This window comes from Trichosurus vulpecula, chromosome 2 (genome assembly GCF_011100635.1).
Source record: "Trichosurus vulpecula isolate mTriVul1 chromosome 2, mTriVul1.pri, whole genome shotgun sequence".
In the NCBI taxonomy this organism is placed as follows: Eukaryota; Metazoa; Chordata; class Mammalia; order Diprotodontia; family Phalangeridae; genus Trichosurus; species Trichosurus vulpecula.
The window spans coordinates 104,802,192-104,826,060 of NC_050574.1; the positions used below are offsets into that span (position 1 = coordinate 104,802,192).

Below are 23,869 nucleotides of genomic sequence, written 5' to 3' on the forward strand. Positions count from 1 at the left end.
GCCAGTCATTTACTCATCCAGAGGATCCACTATCCTTTCAGAACAAAGCTCCTAGGAACACAGCTCCTATTGACTCTGTAGGTCAGGCAATGAAATTTAGCCAGCTCACCAGGATACAAAGCAGCTGCAAAGCTCTCTCTCTTTTTCCTTCTCAAATCAGAGGTGGAAATACAGGGCAAGAGGCACCTTATAAGCAGCTTCTCTTCTTTCCACCTGTAGGTGATGCTGAAGGCCAATAGGTGTCACTGAAGCTTTCGGTCAATAACTGGGTTATTATCCTGGACAATTTAATGGAAATGGTCTCAGGAATCAAAGAAACTGACAGAAGGGCAAAGACTTCCCTGAGAACCACCATAATAATAACTTGGCATAGAGGTCCATAGAACAAGCAGATATCCCCTCATGTTCCAGATTGACAAGAGAGCCAGTTGCACTAGAACAAATCAGAAATACAAATAATGCCAGATATTGCTGGCAGCAGATATTGCTTCCTACTAACGCTCTAAATACAGAAAATCCACACTGAAATGGACTGAAGAGATGAAAAATCTCCTTATGTGTCAACACTTTATCATATCAAAACTTGAAACAGCTCTTACCCATTATGTGCAAAGACTTTATATTACTTTCTGTCAATAGTACTCTTAGTTCCAAGTAATACAATACAGAAAAGGTTAAGAACAATAGCATTAGACAAATATGTCAATATGGAGCTGTTATGTGCAATTAGAAAACTTAAAAACCCAATTAAAAGCAATAAAAAGTGGCATGAAAGGAGAGATCCAGAAGTCAAGATTGTATTAGAAATTCTAGATTTCTTTAATCACTAATTAAATGCAAAAGCCAAAATTCAAGTTGATAGCAAAAAGTCAAATCAGTACAAAAAATAAAATAAATAGTTCAGTTATCAATCAAAGACTTACCAAAAGGGTTTAAGGAGAAAAGAAACCGGAAGGGAGGGAGGACACCCAAAGGAGAATGAAGAAAATATCTGGTCATCTCTATGGCCACAAGAAGTATAAAACAATGAAAACACAAGTTGGTTCAAGTGCGGAACAAATAGTTGTGTATCCTTAACATAATGAAATACAAAATCAAGCTCACTTTTTTCAAAACTGGAAAGTTGCAGAGCCATATTTTTTTACTCATATGCTTTAACATAACCCATGAATCCAAAATAATTTAACCAGATTCAGATTCCTCTCCAGTACAAGCCTGATGCCAACTTTCTTAACAGAAGATATCACTTATCTACTAATAAAATATGAGAACACTAATAACTCCAAATATCAGCCAATTACATATTTATGTACTTCATGCCACATTCACATTTATATCACTAAAATAAAAATCTATAAAGACAAGGAAATACATATATGTGTGTGTGTGTATGTTTGCTATTAAGCAAAAACAATGTGCCAAAGTGCTCCAGTTGTATAAATAAACCGTAAGTTCAAAACCTAGTCAAAGTCTTTAAGATAACCAATAAAGGCAGTACAAATGTTACTGTGTCTTGTTCAGTAATTACCAAATTGATAATGATGTGTTCCTTATACCACTGGGGCATTTTAGCACATTTGAATTGTAGAAAGTGTTTAGCACAGTTCCTGGCACACAGTAGGTGCTATATAAATGTTTATTCCCTTCCTCCTTCCCCTAATAGCACCTATTTCATGGAGTTGTTGTGAGGACCGAATGAGATAATATTTATAAAGCACTTAGCACAGTATCTTTCACTTAGTAGGTGCTTAATAAATTATTTCCTACCCCTTCCATACCTATCAGGTGCTTAGCACATGCTTGTTGAATGAATTATATCCAGTTATTATAGAAGGCATAGCATTCCCATTGATCATACAACATTATTCTTTGCTTTTGGTGTAGTGTCGGTGTATCTCAGAATGCTGGAATTCTTGTTAATGGCTTCTTGGTCATCCTATGAAATGACTAAAGGCAATATATTTTCCCTGTCCATACAGAAATATATTTCATTATTTTATGATCATTATCCATAGCTTATGCAAAGTTTACCAGTTGCTGATCTCCCAAAATCTCCATGAGGTTGGGAGGACAAATATCACCACCATTATAGTGAAGATGAGAAGTTAAATGAGAGAGTTAATGGATATTAGAGGCAAGACTCAGACACAGGCCAAGTCTTTCTGACTCCAAAGAGCACTAAAAGACACTGCCTCATGCCAAGGGGCAGGGAACACTTCTGATGCATGAGTTCCAGGTCTGGAACAAGCTTTACAATAAACAGGTTTCTGAGGCATGTTAAAAGAAGCTGGAACAGATCCTGGAGAAGAATTTTTGTAAAGCAATATGGTGGGTGCATGGAATAAGAAGACAAAATATTACATAGTCCCTGTCTTCAAAGAGCTTAATTTCCCCTAGCTATGGAAAGGGATGAAGAAGGGAATCTGTTAGTCAACAATTCATACAGTACTGAGTCTGGATTCTATAATATGAAAGGGAAGGTGACAAATTATGCAATAGAATAATATAAATTGTTTAATAAGTAATTAAGGCTAATGGACTGAATAATGGTGAATTGATAATTTCAATGCACCACTGTCCAAATGGCCTCAAGGTTAGATCATTTCTAGCATTCTAGTGTGGCACTCCCTCACATTATCAAGTGGGCAGCCAGAGGGTGGGTTCCCAGAGGGTGTCTGATTCCTTTTCTCATAAGTCCAAGGGGTAACTTAGAAGAATTGGAGTGTCTTTTCTTTTGTATTATCACTCAGGAACCACTCTCCCCCCAACTGGTGTGGTTGTAATTGCTTATTTAGTTCATATCAATTAGCCAGTGAGAGTTAATTAGTTTTTAGCTGGCACTATTTACTATTTAATGCACAATATTCTCCCTAATAATCTCGGACACAGTCTTCCACAAGAACATACAGAGTACATGGAAATATGAAATCAAGCTTTAAAAGTGCATGCAGAAAAAGGTTCTGGTTGAATAAAAGCCCTTTTCTCCCTTCTTTTAGTCCTCATAAAGTCCTCCTGAAATGTGTGTGCTCTCTACTAGCACAAAAGGATCAAGGCTCTTGCGGAGAACTAAAGTTTTACTTCTGTCTGCCCCAGATGGCAAGATATCTGAAGCTGCCTTTCTTCTACCTATCTAGTTGGTCCTCTTTTAGGTCCTAGCTGGATGAACTGTTACCAGTCTTGTCTCATTGGCATGCCAGTGAAGAGGGAGAAGGATGTGATTTCTGCTTCTGCATTCAATATCCTCACCTCCACACCCTGAATTTTAATACAGACCCAAAAGACCTGCATTCTTAAAGTGCTTACAGAACTTGATTCCCAGGGCACTTGATGGAATGGTCCTGTTAGCATCTAGGCACAGAGCTGTCTTATTCTTTCAATTTTCCCCAAAACATTTCATCATATGACTTTATCCAATGACTCTTTGCTCCTTGCCAACTTGATTAAGTAGGCCGTTCATACCTAATTAATGTCTCTGATTGATTGAATCTCTAGAGGTTTCTGGGATCTGTTCATGCCTAATTTAGAGATTTGACTGATTGATTCTATAACTCAATCAAAGTGACATTTTTTCCTGTTAAAAATACCAGGGCAAAGAATATCTTGTTAGTTACATTAATTGGGGCTCAGCATACAAAATATTTGATACTTATCTCATGAAAGACTGTCATTGCAGATAATCTGAGTGAAAAACTAAGCCTACCCTTTTGTAACATTCAGGAGTATATGTATTTTATATCCTTAAAACTCCAAAGAATAGTTTGACCAGTCAATTAAAAAGCTTTTACTAAGGACTTACCAGTTCTGTGACCTTAGGAAAGTCATTCCCCTTTCTGTGGGCCTTTTTCTGCATCTGTTCAACAAAGAGATTGTACTAACTAATCTATTACTGGGGTCATTTCAAAGCTTTGATATCCTGTGGAATAGCACTGTCCTATGAACTATGGAGAATATAGGTAAAATACGATCATCTATACCATGAAGGTGTCCTTAGAGCTGTTGAAGAGAAAAGACTCATGTACAGGAAGAGGAGTAAGATGGGTGATGGTAGTGGTGGTAACCACTCACATTTCTATAGCACCTTAAGAGTTAAAAATTGCTTTCTTTACAATGACATATGTGAGTCAAATACTACATTTATTATCCCTACTTTACAGATTAAGAAACTGAGATTCAAAAACTCAAGTGACTTATCTGAGGCCACTCGTAGTGGTTTTATAACAAGGTGTACAATGTCACAACACAATAGATAGGAAGGAGAGGAACTGAATCTAGTTATTTTGATTCCAAATCTAGTGGTTTTTTTCTTCTCTACTATTTCCATGTAAATGAAACAATTAGAATTGTACCATACTTTTATATGGTCTGGCATTATTCATTAACTTTTTATGCATATATGCATATATGCATACATGGCTGGCCTCAAGTAGACTGAGCTCCTTGGATACAACGTTTGTTGTGTTCATCCTTCATTCCCGAGGGCATTAGTTTGTTTCAAGTAATAAGGGTTATAAAAGTTCAGTGAGGGAAGATGGCAATAGTAGCCAGTCATTGGGATAAAGATTCACCAAAGCATTCAATGTATGGATCACTAACAAGACAAGACTGCCCTGAAATCACATCCCCTAAAAGAAGAGAGGAGTCATAATCATAAAAGTATCTCGATTATTCCAATACACTGCCTCCTCAGTGCTACTGTTATAGCACAGGAAAGTACATGACTAAGAAAGGCCACAAGTCATAAAATAAAGACTCAAGGAAGGGCAGTGGGAGAAGGAATTAAACATCTAGGACATTTTTTTAAACAAAATATACTTTGATGTCCTTACCCCTGTCCATCCATGACTATAATCGAATTTTCTGTACTTTTAACTCCCCCTATAGGAGAAGTCATTTTTGTCACTGCTCAGTTTTCAATCTGAGCAGAGCAAGGTAGTAAAAACTATGTTTTTCTAATACCATGTTGGAAATGGGGCTGGTCACAGCATTCTTAACTGTTCTTTCTCTTGCCTAGAAGACTCAGAAAGCCATGTCTTTTGATTTGGCAATGATTTAATGGAAATTACTGACAAGTGAACTCAGTTTCCCCCACTAGAATATAAGTACCTTGAAGGCAGGGATTGTTTTTTTCTTTAATTGAAAAAAAAAGTGTTCATCTTCCCACATAAAACAGTGTAGTGCTCCAATGTTCTAATTTATAGGTGACTGCATTCTTGGGGCTCAGAGAACTATTCATAATGAGCCAATGCTGCCATCAGATCCAGGAAGGTAATTCCCAATGGCCTTTATCAAGAACAATGCCTGTTCCCAATATTTGAATCTCTGCCTAGGAAGTTTACAAACAACTCTGTGATTATTTGGCTTGAAAAATGGCATATAATCAAGTAATAAAGTAAGCTGTCTTTTGTACATTTTGTACTGCTTTCAGATTAATTTTCTAGAAATACCACAGAGAAGGAAAGAAATGATAAATCCCAAGTTGATCTAAAAGAATCTTTCAAAGGCTCTGCACTACAATCAGTTATGCAAAGGAGTATTTTATGAGGCTATCAAAAACTGGAAGTGAGGCTAATGTTTCTCTGATTTAGAATTTAAATTACTGGCTTCATTAAATGACACAAATAAAAACTGCTTTCCAAATTCCCTTAATTTAGTTTGCCAAGAGCAGCATAAATTTCATGAGTAAATTTCTTTGGTAAGGTAATGCTAAATTAAAAACAGGCAGCCAGTTTGACATAACAGAGAGTCAAACTTAGCACCAGAAAGATCAGGGTTCAAAACATATCTCTGATGGTTCCTCATTCCATACTAATTTAATCTCTCTGAGACTCATTCCTCACCTGGAAAATGATGATTATTATACCTGCAATAACTATCTCAAAGGGTTATTTTGAGACTCAAGCGGCACATTGAATGTTACATGCTATATAAATGACAATATAGGTATTTTGTAATGATGAGAGAAAGAAACAAGGTGAACCAGCAAGAGAAAAGGTACTCAGAACAGGGATATACTGGTAAATGTTTAATGACAAGCCCTCTGGAGAAAAAAAAATGTACAGAGGACATACTTTGAAACGTAATCTGCATTATTATTTTCTCCATCTCTTTCTTAAGTATAGGAAATGAACAAATCAATAAATCAAGCCCTGATTTGTAGTGTTTGCCAATTTCTGAGGTATGAATGCACACACAGAAAATATAACAACGAGCTCTTGAGAGATTTGGCTCCAGCCCCACTCCTGACTTTATCCCCTTGAAGAGCTATCATTCGGCCGAGGTATTATACTTATTTTGTTTAGTCCCAAGCCAGAGCTCGGAACAGCAGGGGACAAAGTTGCATAGTTAAGCATGGTAAAAGGAAAAACTTCCTAATAATCATGGCTTTCCAAAACTAGTACTCATGAGCAAGAATCTTTGCTGGGAGGTTAGCTAGCTACAATAGAATGTAAACCCTCGAGGGCAAGGGCTAAGCACTTTGTACAGTGCCTAACAAGTAAAGCTCAATATGAAATAACAGTATAAGTGGGACAAAAGGAAAATCTATTGCAATTATAGGTTGAATTAATAAAGGCAGAATGCCCAGAGTGAAGGAGAGAGGATAATCTCATATACTGTTCCTGGGTCAGACCAATACCAGAATACTGTGTTATCTTCTGGATCCCACATTTGAGGAAGGATTTTAAAGAAATATATCAATTCCAGAGGAGGTCAACCAGGTTGGTGAAAGGAGTGGAAGCAATACCATATTCATTTTAGTTGTAGGACATGAGGATGCTTAGCCTTGACTTAGAAGACTCAGCTGGGACATAATAGCTGCTTTCAAGCTATGAAGATCTTTAATGTAAAAATGAGATTTGAATTCTGCTGGGTTCCAGAGGGAAAAACTAGGAAAAATGAGTAAAAGTCACATTGAGGCAAATTGAGGCTCCTTATAAGAGAAGATGTTTTAACCTGGAATGAGCTGCCTTGGTGGACCTTCTTTGTAGGTCTTCGAAAAGAGGCTAGAAGACTGACACTGATCAGAGATAGTACAGAGGGGGCCCCTTTTCAGAATCTTTTGGACTAGATTGCTCTGATTCCTGTTTCATTTATTCATTCACTCAATCAACAAGCATTCATTAAGCATCTATATCCTCCAGGTACTATGCTAGGTGCTACAAAGACAAAAGCAAAATAGTCCCTGCCCTCAAGGTATTTACATTCTATTAGGGGAAACTGAGTCCACTAGTTTTCAATTTTCATGAAATCACTTCTAAGTTAAAGGAAAATGGCTTTCTGAGTCCTCTAGGCAAGAGAAAGAACAAGAATGCTGCAACTACCCCCCCCCCAGCATTGCATTGGAAAAAAAGATAGTCTCTACTACCTTGCTATGCTCAAATAAAAAACGAAGCAATGACAAAAATGATCTGCTCAGGTAAGCAATGCTGTCTGATGGAGAACTGTTACATTCTAGAAAGTCAGTGAATTAATTTTTATCTCCTTTTTAACAAGACTCCCTCCCCCCTTATTACTTCTCTAGGTTCATGAGAGGCAGTAGAATCACAAGTAAAGGAAGTATATTTGTATAATTGGCTACAACTTATATGGCCAACTAGAATTTAAGTATCTCATATGTGCAGCACAGTACTTTGATAAGCATTTAATAATGACTCTCTATGTGCTGTCTTACATGAGCTAGGAATAGGTGGATATAGAAGAAACAGTCTTTACTCTCAGGATTCCAATAATCTATTTAGGGAAGTAAGAATTTCATATATTCATTCATTCAAATGTATTCACTGAGTTCCTACTGCATGAATAAATGAATTACAAAAGCACTTATTAAGTGCTTACTACATGCCAAGCATGGTGCTAACCTAGGTAAATGGCTTTATTAGGGGGTTGTGTAGGATACAAAAACATAACTTAGAGTCTCTTTGGGGAAATAGAAGTAAACATAAATATTTAAATAATTTGCCAATGGTTCCATAAATCCCTTCAATAGACCTCACAAGGCAGTACAATCTTAGGTTCCAATTGAAGAAACAGTTCAACTGCCTATTGATATCTGGGATATCTACCATCCAGCATGGTGTGCCCACATCAAAGAAGACTGTATACTTGATGAGTGAACCAGAATTGTGACAGCTCAAAAGAAAAATGATATGTGCAAACTTAGAGACATTTCCAACTCAAATATTCATGCAGACTATGTGTGCCCTACCTATATTAGAGCCTTCTGAACTCATATTGGTCTGATCAGCCATCGTCAGAAACACTGTACATTGAGATGACAATTTGGTACTTTCTGAGTATGAAGGCAGCAACAGATATCTGAGAGGAGTTTGCCTCCTTTTAATCCCTGGCAAAGGCTTCTCTTCCCCATCCTAACTAATGGGAATAATAGACACAGATAGAACCACCAACTGAAGGGGACCTGCCCTGATGGGCTTAGATAGAAGCTGCCCCAGCCAGAAGGCCATATGAAATAGCAAAACTATCCATTGTTGTTTCAGACCCATGCAACATCTTTCTGAATCCCCTTCTTTTCCTAATCTCCATTTTCCACCTAGGCTCTAGATACAGGCCTAAACACCTCATGCCACAGTCTAGAATTCTGGAATATTACAAGAAAGCTTCTCCTAAGCTTCTGATGCCTATCTGGGAACTTTTCTTGGAAACCTTTGCTATAGTATGTCCTGTTAATAATAGTGATATTCTCTGAATAATTCAACAATTCAGTAAGTGTTTATTAAGCACATGTGAGATGCTGAGTTGGGCACTGATGATATAAAAACAAAAATGAAAAATAGTTCCCATCCTCAAGGAACTGAAATTGGGCTGATTGACATCATCATAGTTTGTTAACCCTCATTAAACACAGCATCCCATATTTCTAACTCCTATATATTTTAAACAAAATCTAGCTCTATGACCTATAGAATTCCTTCTCTCTTCATTAGGTCAAGGAAAAAAGAAAATAAAAAAGGACTAATGATTTATTAAGGACCTACTATTAAGTGCCTATTATTAATAAGTGCCAAGCACTGTTCTAGGCCCTTTATAAATATTATCTCATTTGAACCTCACAATTTCCTTATTATCTATGGTGAATTCCTTCTCTCATGTCCTAGAGTAGGAGTTCTTGAACTCTTCTGTGCCATGGATCCCATTGGTAGTCTGGTGAAGCCTATGGACCCTTTCCCAAAATAATGTTTTTTAATTCATAAGGATAATAGATTTAGAACTTGAAGATACCATAGTTGTCATCAAGTGCAACTATCTCATTTTACAGATAGGAAACTGTAGTACAGTGAGGACTGGATCCAAGGATGTCCTTGAGTGATTGCTCAGCCATACATATTGTAAGTGGAAGAGCAGGAATTCAAATCTAAATCTTCTGATTCCCCCACCATCACATTGCCTCCCCAACTAGTGGATAGTGAAGTCCAGCCTGATTAATCATGTTGGGTCAGCTGCTGTCTGTCATGGTCCTCCTTCAACTTCTATCCCCTACAATGGTCTAAGATTTTTATTTTTTATAAGTGCCTGCTATGGATAGATGGATGGATGGATGAATGGATGGGTGGATGGATGGATAGATGGATTAAAAAGACATTTATTTAGCATTTACTATGAGAATAGGTTAGAGAAAAGCATTTCTAGTGAATAGAGGGTCAACCTTGAAATCAGAAAGACATGAATTTTACTCATGCCTTTGAAATACATGAAGTGTGTGAGCAGGGGCAGAGCACTTAATCCATCAGTGCCTCCAGGTAACTTTCTAAGTTCCTAAATTACAATTACTTATCTTCATTGGTGGAAGGGGTTCTCAAACTAGAAACTTTCATACTGTTGAAAATGCAGATCCAGACAACAGGTGATAGATAGATAGATAGATAAGCAAACAAAAATATGAATGAATAAGTAGACAGGAATGAAAAAATAAATTAAACATGGATAGATAGAAAAATAGTTAAATGAAGAAACAAGTAAATAAACAAAAGAAGAAAGGAAAGAACAAATGAATATTCGAAGCCTTATTCTAGACACCAGAATATGGATTGGATCCATGTGATGGCATAGGGAGTTCCTAGATCAAAAAGTTTTCTCTATATTTTCTCTATAAATGTAATTCAGCATTTTCTCTGTACTTTATAATCTTAGAGAACTGCCTACAACACTAGGAGATTAAGTGACATCCAGGATATGTCAGAGGCAGGACCTGGACAGAGTTCTTGGTTTTTAGGGCAGCAAGATGGATCAGTGGAATAAAGCATTTGCCTTGGAGTCAGGAAAACCTGAGTTAAAATCTTTCCTCAGTTATTTACCAGCTTTATTACCCTAGGCTACTCTCATAACCTCTGTCTGTCTCAATTTTCCTTGTTTGTAAAATGAGATAACAATAGCACCTATCTTACCAGGTTGTTGTGAGGATCAAATGAGAAAGCACATATAAAGCATTTTTACCAGTCTTAAAATGCTATTTAATTGCTAGTTATTATTATTGCTATTATTTGAGGCCACTCGGCTACCTCTGGACCTAGGAATGGGAAGGTGGGAAAAAGCACTGTCTATGCTCTTGAGTGTCTTATAGTCTAATGGAGGAGGGTGCACAATGTGCCTAAGCATATGGTTCAATAACACAGGGTAGAATGTGACAGGGGCAAAGTAAAGATCTAGATATCTAGGTATTTTAGGAAAATTTGGAAAAGTCAGCTTATAGAGATCTGGAGAAAGGTTCTATGATCATAGGGAAAAGAAAAAGAAAAATTTTGAGAGATTGTGATGTGAATAAAATGCATTCTAAACATGAACAATATCAGACACACCCGAATTTAGAGCAGTGAGAATGAATAGAAACAGATCAGAAAACAGCTAATAGTCCTCCTTCTTTAGAACGGAGAACTAATTTGCAAATAAGCTAGAAAGGCAGGATGAGACCAGATTGTAGAGGGCCTTCACTTCCAATCTAAAGAATTTGTTGGCAGCAAAAGAAAGCCTCTGAACATTCATATAAAGGAAAGGAATAAGGTTATACCTATGCCTCAAGATTATTTTGAGAGTTGTATGAATGCTAGATTGGAAAAGGCAGTGACCAGAGGCAGGGAGCCTTATTAATTAGGTGATGATGACTATGGTCCAGTTGAGAATAGATATTGAAAGCTCTTGCAGGTGTTGGATACTTCTTTCTAACCAAGTGTGTACAGTGCCTAGCCCAGTGTGCAACATGTGGGCCTTTCACAGAGCAGGTACTTTCAATAAATGTCTGTGGAGGACTTGATGGAGCAGCAAGCCTAAAATGATACAATGCCCTCAGGTGTTACATTCAGCAACCAGGCAAAGGAGGTGACCCCTAGAGGTTGAGAATTTCTCAGTTGGGTAGTATTTGGAGCCCTTTGAAGTGCCTGGTTTGAGGAGACAGCTGATGGACTGGAAAACCAACCCAAAAGACAGTTCATTTCATTTTCCTAATTAAAATGCTCAGAGGTTCCATGTCCAGGAAAAATATAAACTATTTGATGATTCAGGGAGCACGGACTCCCGAAGAGCCTTTGGTCACAAAGGGAGTGATGGAGCTAACAGACAATTCATGTCTTATGTTCAGCTGGGCAGGCGCTGGTTTTTGTAGTATACGTTAATGCCATTTCATTAAAACTCTATTTATCCAGATGCAGTTCTGCTGTAATAACATCCATTATTAAATCATTTTAGTCATTAAGTCAGAGCTTAACCCACTTTCTGGCACATAGTTGTTTATTGATTGATTTTCCAGTTTATTTGTACAAAATTTGCTAGTGGAAATATTTAAATGCTGTGATATGCCAACCTTTGGAGACTGCTGAGAGAGAGAGCTAATATATCTTAGCCTACATTAAGATTGGCTTAGGGTCTAGAATGAGGAAGGTGGTTGTCTGACTCTACTCTGTCCCAGACATGTCACATTTAGAGTATTGCATTCCATTCTGAATACCACATTTCAGAAGATTACTGATAAGTTGGAGGCCAGCCAGAGTAAGACAACTAGGATGTGATGGGCCTCTAGTTAATGATATATAAGGATCACCTAAGGGGACTACAGATATTTATTTAGTCTTGAGAAGAGAAGACTTAGGGGAACACAACAGCTGCTTTTGGAAGGCTATCTGTAAATTACAAGGGAAATATTTTTCCAACTTAGTCCCTGTAGAACAGAACTGAGAACAATAGGTGGAAGCTGTAATAAGGCCAGGTTTCTTTTAAGTAAGAGGGAAAGTACTTACAACTAGGACTATACAAAAGTGGAAATTCTTGCTATGGTGACAGCATTACCTCATATCAGAGGTCTTTAAGCAATATCTGAATGACCATTTGTCAGGTATATGATAGAAGAAATGTTTTGGGGATTATAAATTGAACTAGATGCAGTCTGAGGCTCATTCAACCTCCAAATAATTTCCTTGTATTTATTTTGAATATATTTTGCTTGAACAATCAGCATGAAATAGTGCATGGAGAGCTATCTGGAGGTAGAAAGGTGTGGGTTCAAGTCCACATCTCTGATGCATACTAATTGCACAGTCTTAGTTACATGACCTTGCAGAGCTCTAGGCAATTTTACATGACCTTAATTTTCAGTGAAAGTAGTAGTTTGCATAAATAGAGGGAGTTTCCTTATCAAAGGAAATCCTCACCCTTATTTTTAATGAGAGAAAATGTGGTATAGTGCATAGAAATCCAACCTTAGAAGTTAAGAAGAGGTAGGTCAACAACTACTGACTATGTGACCCCTGGGGAAGTCACTTAACCTCTTAAATGCTTCAAGCAACTGGATGAGACTATAAACTGTACAGAAGATGCTTAGATGAATTTGAAAGAGGAAGTTCCTCAACCACAGCTCCCGGGAATGTAGTGGTAAATGTTTGACAGTTGGCTAGGAGAAAGGGGATAGAAAAGGGTGCACTGTACTCATGACACCCTTTTAAATTTAGTCAGCATTATTAACATTTCATTCATCACATTAAGTTCAATCAACAAATCAAGCCCTGATTTGTAATCATTTCTGAGGTATAAATGCTCATAAATAAACAAGGGAAAACTTAACAATTGGCTCTTGAGATGTGATTCAAGATGGCTCCATCACACCCCTGGAAGCTTCTTATAGGAATGAAGTCACAGATCTGGTCAAATGTATACATGTATGTATGTATGTATGTATGTATATATATTTCTATTTATACATGGTAATATATTTGTATGTTTATGTATTGCCTCTTCTGATAGAATGTAAGCTCCTTGAGGGCAGGGATTAATACATGTCTTTTAACCTTTTATTCCCCTAGTGTTTAGCATAGTACCTGACACATAGTAGGTGTTATAGAAATTTGAGTTGATTAAGACGTCTGCCAACACTGAGAGTGTCTGATTCTGTGATACGTTACGTAAACACTATTTTTAAAAGGCTAAGAAAACTTTCCCTTTAATTTCAAGTCTTTGAAGATAGATAAAAAGTTCAAAAAGTATGTTTCCATCATTTATATTCAATAATAAGCTCATAAGATGCTTAAAAGCATATCTTGTGATTAAGGATGTACTTAAAATTCCCAGCTATCCCAGTGCTATAAACAAACATGCAAACATTTCTGGACCACACGACTAAGTGAACTTGTTGACTGTCCATATTTATTGTGAACAATGTACTGCCTGGAATGCATAATTCAGTAATAACATTTCTAATCTCTTAGATGACTGGGAAATATTCATCCAAAGAGTCTGAATATTAAGGCCATCTCTCACCAGCACCACACACTGCCCCCCCAAATACCTCATCACATAGGGATCAGATGAAAATAAAGAGGAATTAGGTTTCAGCAGAAGCAATCATCATTTTAGAAGGTATTTTTGAAGATCTTAAGTTGAAAAAAAAAGTTAATTTTAGCTGCTGTAGAGGGGGACAGGAATTTCCCTAACATATAGAGCTGGAATAAGAATGTAATGAGCTGGCTTGGAAGGTGGCAGTTTTACCCCCACTATAATTCATTAATCAGAAGCTAGATGACCTGTTGTAAGAATTCTTCTTCAGGCCTGGGTTACACTACATGGCTTGTGAGGTCGCATCCAATTCTAAGATTCTGTGATTCTTTGTGCAGTTTAGCTGCTCCTGTCCCCTTGCCACTTGTGAAAACACAAATGAACTACATTAAAGTCTTTACTATTCTTAAATATATTGAAACATAAGAATGTTTTAAACTGCTCATAATCCTCACTGTATGGAGTCCAGGCTCACCAAGGCAAAAAACAGTAGCATATTAGTTACATATTCCTAGATAGCCCATTGAGGGGTAGTATATGTGTCTACTGGTCTAGTTCACTGACTTCCCATGGGAGATTCCTTTCTGTATATAAGTTTAGATCTCCTAATTATCATGTAGAATTTTTGCTATAAATCTCCCCACTCATATACACAGAAACCTTTAAATTCTTTCACTATGAAAAACAGCAAAAACAACAAAAGGGAATTCATACTTGAGAGCTTATTTGAGACGAGTAAATAACTAACAGTTCCCTAAAGTAAGGGAGGAAAGGATTAAAAGATGGAAAATACCATTATGACTGACCTTCATTATTTGAATTTTAAAATTGAAGTGTTAAAATAGCAGGCACTTGAATAACATTACCTTAATGGAGCTTCCTTTGTTCAGATTTAATTAGTGAGTCATTCTGAAATGGAGGAAGGTGATATGCAGTAAAGCAATGTTCTACAAATAGGCTAACCGTTTCTGGGGAATAGAAAGAAATGACAGGGGCCTTTTCTCCTTCTGCTAGGTTTAATTCTATTTCCCCTGTTTCTGAGTTGGGACAAACCATACTGTCACAGTCCTCCTCACTTAGTCTCTCTTCCTAAATCTCCTTCTGTTTTCCTATCCCCTTATTTCTTCTTGTTCTTTTGTTTCCCTGAAGCCCAAAGTGGTCAGGGGATGGTGAAGTGTGCTCAGAGGTGGGAGTACAGTCTCAGGGTCATTAACAGAAATGAGCACTGCAGGTCAATTACTAGATGATAGATAGACAGAGACAGACAGACAGACAGATAGATAGATAAAAGGTATAGACATAGGTGTAGATCTTGGATAATCTTTTTTTTTTTCTTGGAGCTGAGAAGAAGGGAAAAGAAATGGGGAATGGAGGGAAAGAGTCCAAAATGACTTGACCAGAATCAATGAAAATCCTGAAACTGTATTGGAAAAATGAGGAGGCTGCTGGTTGTTCTTGCTAGTTACTATTCCTATTCTGCCCATATTATTGTGAGTTCAAACTCACCCCATACCCGGAAACCTCTCTTTTCAAGGAAGGAAATTGTTGCAGGCCATTTTCAGAATTCTGTGGGTCACCTGGTAGAACCCTAGATAGTTTCTAGTGTGAGATAAAACCACTTAATGGGACTAGAAGAAATATACAGATCGATGTGATAGAAAACAATACTGGAAAAGTGAAAGCAGGATGGCCAAGAAGCACAGTGTTGCAGAGAATGAAGAGGTGGCGCTCTTTCAAATTAAGTAAACCTAAAGGATCAGGCAGCCCAAAGTTAGCAAAATTAACGACAGTAGTGAGGGATCACTCAGAGCAGTGGCAGACAGGCCAGACTTCATGGAGTTATCAGACAAAATAATATCTATCTCTCAGTTCTAGGCCAGCATAACCCAAAATATCAACGCGACTCCAAGCCACGGCCATCGGCTAAGACTAATCTAACAGTTACTTCAGTTGCAAGCATAGCACTGTCAGAACTGTTTCTTCAAAGGGGGTCTTGTGTTTTCTAAGTTGTTTTTCTTTTCCTTTAAATTCTCCACCTAGCCCAAGATTATCTAGGTATCCTCACCCTCATAGTATTAGTTCTGTGGACGCAAAGAGATAATCACCAGTTATTGCTGTCTTAGATTACTTTGAGTGGAGAAATAGTAGGAAGGCAGAGTCACAGACTACATCCTCCAGTCATTCATTCATTAAACAACCATTTATTAAAAGTACCTACTATGTGTTTTATGCTATTCTAGTTGCTGGGGATACAAACAAAAAAAAAATAACCCATGACCTTAAGGAACTTACATTCTCTTTGAAGGAAATAACACGTACACCAACAAGTAAATTCAAAAAACAACAACAAAAACCCAGATAATATATGCATATAATATATATATACAAATGTATACCAAAAATATATGCATATATATGTGTGTATACATATATGTATATAAATATTATTCAAAAGTAATTTCAATACTGAACACAGTGCCTGGCACACAGTAGGTACTTAATAAATATTGAATGACTGATTGAACTTCATGGGGGATGAAATTTACAATGGGGTAGATCAAAATGACTTCATAAAGTAGATGGCACCTGACTTACGTCTTTAAAGATTCTAAGGAAGAGAGATAAATAGGAAATACATTCCAGGCATGGGGGTAGCCTATGGGGACAAAGGCTCGAAGATAAAGAAAAGGGAAAAAAAAACTACTGAGTATACAGAACAGAGGATGCATGAGGAGAGAAATGTTCAATAAACCTGAAAGTTAGAGTGGAATCAGATTATGAAGGGCTTTAAATGCCAAACAAGAGTTTATATCTCATCCTAGAGGAAATAAGGAACCACAGGCACTTCTAGAGCAAAGGAATGATGAGGTTAAACCTGTGCTTTCAGAATATCCATTTGGCAGTTGTGTGTTGTATGGGTTTAGGAGGGAGAGTCTTGTCACAAGATGAATTATAGGGGAAAGAACATTGGTTTGGACACCAGAGGACCTGGATTCTAATTCAAGCTCTAACATTTGCTAGCTATAGGACCCTGGGAAAATCCATCTAACTCTCTGCACCAGAGTTGGGGCTCTCTAGCAAAGACTGTATCCTCAGAGAGGCCAGCCAAATCAGACCCCTGAGAAAGAAAGAGGAAAGAAGCTGTGAGGTTACAGTCTAGCCTATTTGATCTAGGCTCTGACCTCTTTAGCTTTCTTCCCCACAGCTGGGGGCTTCAGTCAGGCAGAAAAAGGTATGAAAAACTTGCCTAGGAAAGCATGAATGGAGAGAAAGTCTAAATATTGCAAGTCAGTTAAGAGCATTTATGAGAATATTCACTGGAAGCAGAACATTGTACTGGGTATCATGAAGGAAAATTTAAAAAAAAAGAAAAGTAGAAGATGAGATCCTTTTTGATAATGCCTGAGTTTACCAAAAATAGGAATAAAACACCCAAATAAGTCATGTTTATGAGGCATTCTGTGAAGCCATAATTGTTTAAATATGTATGCTATTCTTCAGAATATATGTGTATGTGGGCAACTGCTATACCATGTTGCCTTTCATATGTATACATATACATATATGCATTTATATGTATATGTGTGTGATTTCATTGGTCTAGGAAACTCCTGGAAGGCTTTAAGTACCCTTAGGGTCCTGATAACTTGGATTCAACTCCAACCTTTAACATATACCATGTGTATGACCCTGGGCAAGTCACTTTACTTCTCAAGTGCTTCAAGAAAGGCTCTAGGTCTGTAAGTTATAAAGCAGGTATTCATCTGCATTGCTAGAGAGAATTTCTTTACCTGGAAATTCTCTACACCATTGAAATCATAGGTCTAATAAAAAGTTAAAACAAAAGCACAAATAGATGGTATAAATACCTGCATACATTCATGCATACATGTATGCACATATATATAAATACATTCTTGATGTGGTTACCTATCACAGTATAAAATAAGCAACAAGTATAGGTTCATGCAGTATTGCCAGAACATAAGAGAAGAACTCCTGTGAATATAACCTACTAGTTTTCAGAATATTTCCAAACAGAATCATTCATCTATTTTCTGATCATTTCCACCCCCTCCATCAACTCTCTTTGTTAGTATGATTTTGGTCTATATGCATAAATCATGTTACATATATACACATATAAACATACACATATAAGTGTATAATACTGTGTGCCCCAGTACATACATCTCCCTAGTATATGTATGTTGACAATTCTCCAATATCCTCTCCCACAGAGGTAGATAAGGAGCTATTACAAAATTGTTTACTTATGCTTTTGCTGTTATTAATATGCAATTTTAATATGTTGATGGTAAGTAATGATAATGTGACTCAGTCGTCATCTTTCTGTGCAAAGTGAAATAACTTGTCCTCAATTATAGACTTGCATTGTTCCTTTTCATGGTGTGGAGAATATTCTATTTTCTATATAGATATGAAATACGCCTCCCATTCATCTTCCCTTAAACATGCACCATGGATGACAAGGGGTGGGGTAGAATGAATAAAAGAATATTGATGTGCTCATCTTCCTTTAAACACCCAATTGAGACAAGTCTCACCAAGGCAACATACCATAGTTGAAAGACTACAGGATTGGTAATCAGGTTATGTATCTTAGTATGGAGTCTGTCACCGACTCAGGCAGGTGGCTTCTCTCAGAGCCTCATTTTTCTCATCTTTAAAATAAGGAGGTTGGGCTAGATAATTGCTAAAGTCTCTTCTAGCTCTAATAGCCTGTGATTTGTTTGTTTTCATTCATAGCTCTAATGGTAAGTCGGTCACATGGGCTCAGAACGAGAAGAGCAGCCGTGGGCAGCACCTCTGGCAGAGATTGTCCGTCCACATCAACAAAAAAGAGAACCCCAACCAAACAGCTGTCATCAAGCCCTTCTCCAAAAGCACAGACAGCAGATTGGGCAGTACCACATTCCCAGAGTCTAGCACCAAGATGCTGTATGATGTTTCAGAAGTAGAAGAACACTACCCCGCCCAGTATAGGCCACAGACTCCTTCTCCAGTCAGCACGGTGAGCCAGCGAGCAGGGTCTGTGAGTCGCACAGACGATGACATCCCATCCTTACACTCAGAACACGCCCAGCGGAGCAGCTCCTCCCAGGGTTCCCTGATGGAGCAGATCAGCAGCGTGGTGACCCGCTTCACAGCCAACATCAGTGAGTTGAACTCCATGATGTTGTCAACAGCTTCCCCAGGCACTATGGTGGCCGCCCCTCTTTGCTCTTCCTACCTGATCCCTAAAGAGATGCAGCTTCCTACAACCATGACCACTTTCGCTGAAATACAACCTCTCCCTTCCATTGAGGTAAATGGTGGGGCACAGTCATCTAGTAAAACCCCTCCAGGAGGAGGTGCTGGAAAAGAGAATGCACCTGAGACATCAGCTGTAGTCAAGCAAGATCTGGAGGAATTGGTGGCTTTAACTCCTCCTTCCCCTTTTAGAGACTCAGTGGATTCGGGGAGCACTTCTCCTAACTCCCCAGTGTCCGAATCAGCTCTCTGTATCCCATCATCTCCAAAATATGACACACTTATCATAAGAGATTACACTCAGAGCTCTTCTTCTTTGTGAATGTAATTTGAGACCACACTGGATCCTGATGATGATGATCAGGCAGAGACAGAAGCAAGCCTTCAAAATCTCTAGTGTTTGCACAGAGGCAGTGACAGGCATTGGTCACCTGATTAAGAACTGAGGTGGAAGGCAGACATTATATCAGTAATGGAAACATCAGATTTTTGTGCTATTAAAAAAAATCTAGTGGCAGATTTTCTTCCAGTGGCCTTAGAAAACATGGGCTTTTAAGAAACACTGCTTCTACTTCTGAAGGCTGATAAAGAGTCTATTATAATAGTTACATACCAAGTGCTTTGCTTTAGGGTAGCAATGAACTCTGTGTATAGTATGTGAAAAAGAATAGATTGTAAGCTACTGTAAAAAAAAAAAAAGTTTTGTTTGTTTACTTTGATTCTTATCCCAGAAGTGATCTTTTATCAAGAGTAGAAGAACAAATATGAATGTACATTTTCTAACAGACTCAAAAATCTGGGACCAAAATGTCAGGCTTCCTCCTCTCTCCCTCTCTCTCTCTCTCTCTCTCTCTCTCTCTCTCTCTCTCTCTCTCTCTCTCTCTCTCCTCTCTACTCTCTCCTCTCTACCTACTCTCTCCTCTCTACTCTCTCCTCTCTACTCTCTCCTCTCTCCCTCACCCTGTCTATCTATCTTTTTTTTTCTGTGAAGGTCTTGAAAAGCAGCAACTTCAGTTGAGTAAATACAAAATCCTCCGAAGTGTGTGTCCCAAGCATGATATACAACTGGAGAGTGAATACTCTGCAGCAAATATTAACTATATGACTTAGGGCTCTACCAGACTTCTCTTCAACTTACCAATTTGGTTCTGAAATCCTCTTCCAGAAATCTCCATCAGAGGTTGACCCTAGTTGCATTGGATTCACCTCCATTAGCCAACAAAACCAATGGAAGATTTCCTGACTATTCAGACTATTCACCATGTTGCCAATCAATACTGGAGTAGCAAAAAACAAACAAACAAAAAACATTTTCTGGAATACTGTTTTGTAATTCCCTTCTTAGGGCACATTATGCAGCTGGGGACCCTCTTCCTAGCAGCAATCCTGGGCTCTATCCTCGCTGCCTCCCCAGTGGAATGTCACACATTTTTATGAATGCTGTTTCATTAGCATTGCCAGCTAAAATAGGCATTCAGGCTTCCTCATTCCCTGCTTGCAAGAACCTGATACACACTCGAAGAGTTTCTCAGCTCAGACTTTTGAAGTCAGACTTCTGGGGATGGTGGCCCATAAACCCGATGAAGACCTTGCCACAATTGTAGGAACTGTCACTGAAGGAGTTATCAAGATTATAAATAAACTGGAAAAAAACAATTATATTAAGGCTGGCTTAGTGGAGTGTGTATGACTCCAATAAGCAATGATTTTAACTTCTCTTGGCTGCTTATACATTGCAGCTATGAACTGTGAGAAAAGTAGATTTTCAAAGCAATACAGAGTAAATGTTAAAAACAGAGAAATTGTAGAGAGTATGAACCAATGCGGTCTTTCTTGCTCTCTTAGCCACTTGTGGAAGACGAAAGGGAATTACTCACATTTTTCTTTTTGAAATAATCAGAATGGGTTAATGCACTTCTTACTGTCACTGAACTTTTGAATACATGCAGGGAAAAGAGTGAAAGTTTGACTAGTAACAAATGAATTTTGATGGGCATCAACCGTACTCAAGCCCTGAATATAACATCCTTCCTCTCTCCTTTTTCTGTACAGCTATCCTCAGGTGCCAAACATTGTATTTTATATCAAGATAGCATCATCAGAAGGGGGTGCAACTGTAATTTAAAGGTGAGCTGACCTAGCCTTATACTGAAGATAGAGGAATTGATAGATGGAGAGCCAAAGAGGAAGAACACATATAACAAGAATAATGTGTAGGTGGAAAAAAATATTTTTCCTTTAGAGATCAGTATTTCATATTTGAACTTTCACTCCAATATTCTAAAACATCTTTGATTTCATCAATGTGAGTATTTCTTCCAACAGTAAAGGTCACAACATATTCATTCCTAGACATCCTGGATGACTCTCTTATATATCACTCCTCCTCCCCCCTCCCACAAAATCATAATTCAATAGAAGGTTTAATTTATTTTAAATGAACAATACTCCAACAAAATTGTCTAGGAACTAAAAGCACATGCTTTGCAATATGTGATTTACTTTTTAAAGACATGAGTAATATCTTCGCACTTCCCCCTTCTCAAGCTTTATATTCATTTTCAAACAAAACCCTGAAATGCCATGTTATGATTTGAAGATGGTGCTACCAGATCAATCTGATCTCAAGTGGGTAGTCCAGGTCTCTGCAAAGAACAGTCAGATTTAGACTCCCAGGAGTATATGTGAAATAAAGACAAACATGCTTAGAAAGTCAGCCTCCTGAATCCTTATCCAAAAGGAGGATATTTATTTATAGATAGCTATCTCTATATCTTTACATAGTAATTTAACCTTCTCCTGGATCACATTTACTTGTCTATTTTTTTTTTGCTTCTTTCAGTCAGTAATTATTCTTATTTCTCTTTAGTCCCAAATAAATTGTCCAATAGATTCATCAAATTTGAATAATATGAAGATACTTCTTTTTCAATTTTCCCCAATACTGAATTTGTTTTCATAACTCTTAGCTAATATATTTTATAAAACAGTGCTCAGTGAAATGTGAAACATGGCAAAATGTGTGTATATGTATATATGAATCATTTAATGCGGAAAAATTCCCATCTAATCTAAGAATTCCATAATAAATAATATTTCCAGTTGATTAAACTTCTTTCACAGCTATTTGTTAGCTTATTTCCTAAAATGGTGTTTGATAAAGTGAGGAACCTAAGAAAATAAGTACGTACATATGTAATTTAATGCAAATAAACTCCCACCTCAGAACGTAACAATAAATCACATTCAAATAAGTCACACTTCTATTCTAGCTCTTTGTTAGATTATTTCCTAAAACAGTACTCAATGCAATGAGGAACACAAGGAAAAATATATGCATATAAATCATTTAATGCAAATAAATTCCCATGTAAAACTTCCATAATAAATCCCATTTGCAATTAACTATAAAGCTGAAGATATGTTTTCAAGTGGGAGCAGAGCAGGATGACCTGCTCTCTGAATCTGGATGTTTATTTTAACAACTTATGTATCTAATAGGATAACTATGATTCTCCACATGATAAATTAGTAAAATATTCTTTATGTGATACAAACTCTGCAAGGTTAGATGCTGGCTTCCAAGGAGTAAGTATAAAATACACAGTGGACTCAAAATCTTTACTAGGACTGGGATATGAGTTACACTTGTAGATGAGAGTAGATGTTTACTTGTACTTATTAGAATCACTTGAGTTTCCCACATAAGAGCAGTGTCCTGAGTGTGTAATAGTATTCTAGTTGGGACCAGTAATACTAAAAGGAATGGAATATTGTAAAGAGTTCAAGGATTGTACTATCATTGTTAGCTAAGAAAAGTCATTCAAAAGAAAAGCTTGGTCCCAGGATGAAGAAATGTGATCAAATGATTAGTCAGAAGGAGAAATTATATTCCAGGAAAGGAGCACATTGTGAGATCAATGTCTAAAATGTGATCAATCTCACATAAGGTAAGGATAGGTGAGAAAAACCTGATAAGATTTTCTTGAAACCAGCAACTAAGTGGAGCAGTGGCTAGAGCACTGGACTTGGAGTCAGGTTGAGCTGAGTTTAAATCTGGCCTCAGACTCTTACTAGCTGTGTGACCCTGGTAAAGTAACTTAACCCTAATTGCCTCCAAAAGAATTTTTTTAAAAGTCCCTGAAACAAGGACAACAAACAAAATCTATTAGAATCCTGGATCTTCCTATTTTCCCCCAGGCTACTCCTCTTACTAACAGTTTTCCTCATTTTGAGAAAAATAGAAAGGTAATTTATGTCCACAAATGAGTCAGATAATGGTTGTGTGGCAGTTTTACAACTTCAAAACTAGGAATGAAAACACACTTTTCCAGAACAAAAGAATCTTCTGTGCTAGTCTCCCAACATAGCCTACATACACTGGAGGCTTAAATGGTGTCATCAGAGTTCACTATGAGCAGCAAATTCTTAATAACACTCAAGCTGTCAAAATCTCTGTGGTTGCCATTTATAATTTTATACTGTGAAAAAAAAAATCCAGATCAGTGAAAGCATTAGGATGAATCAGTATTCGCTTTGGTGGTGAAATGGTGCCTGGAAGTGATTTCTCTTTTCTGGGGGAGAAGGAGACAGCAGGCACAAGACTGAGTGGCCAAATTTCACTGATCTGGCAAATGTGAACAAATATACTATGTATATTCTATGTACTTCTTGGATTCTATGGCAGCTGCTAGTGTGTTTGTAATTAGAAATCTATAGAGAATATAGATGTTTTAGACAGATGGTGCCAATTCTCAAAGATTTGTGTGGGATATAAGTGCTTGTAATTAATATTATTTTGGGGCTAATAACTTATAATGGATTT

The 23,869-nt window shown here is 37.4% G+C and overlaps 1 protein-coding gene across 1 annotated transcript in view; it reads left to right on the forward strand.

Moving 5' to 3' along the window:
- GRM5 (glutamate metabotropic receptor 5) overlaps positions 1 to 19,721 on the forward strand; it is a 226,464-nt gene extending 206,743 nt beyond the window's left edge. The window contains exon 7 of the mRNA XM_036743916.1: positions 18,541 to 19,721. Coding sequence (XP_036599811.1) covers positions 18,541 to 19,366 — 826 coding nt within the window. The 3' untranslated portion in view covers positions 19,367 to 19,721. The remainder of the gene's footprint in view (positions 1 to 18,540) is intronic.
- The last annotated feature ends 4,148 nt before the right edge of the window (positions 19,722 to 23,869 follow it).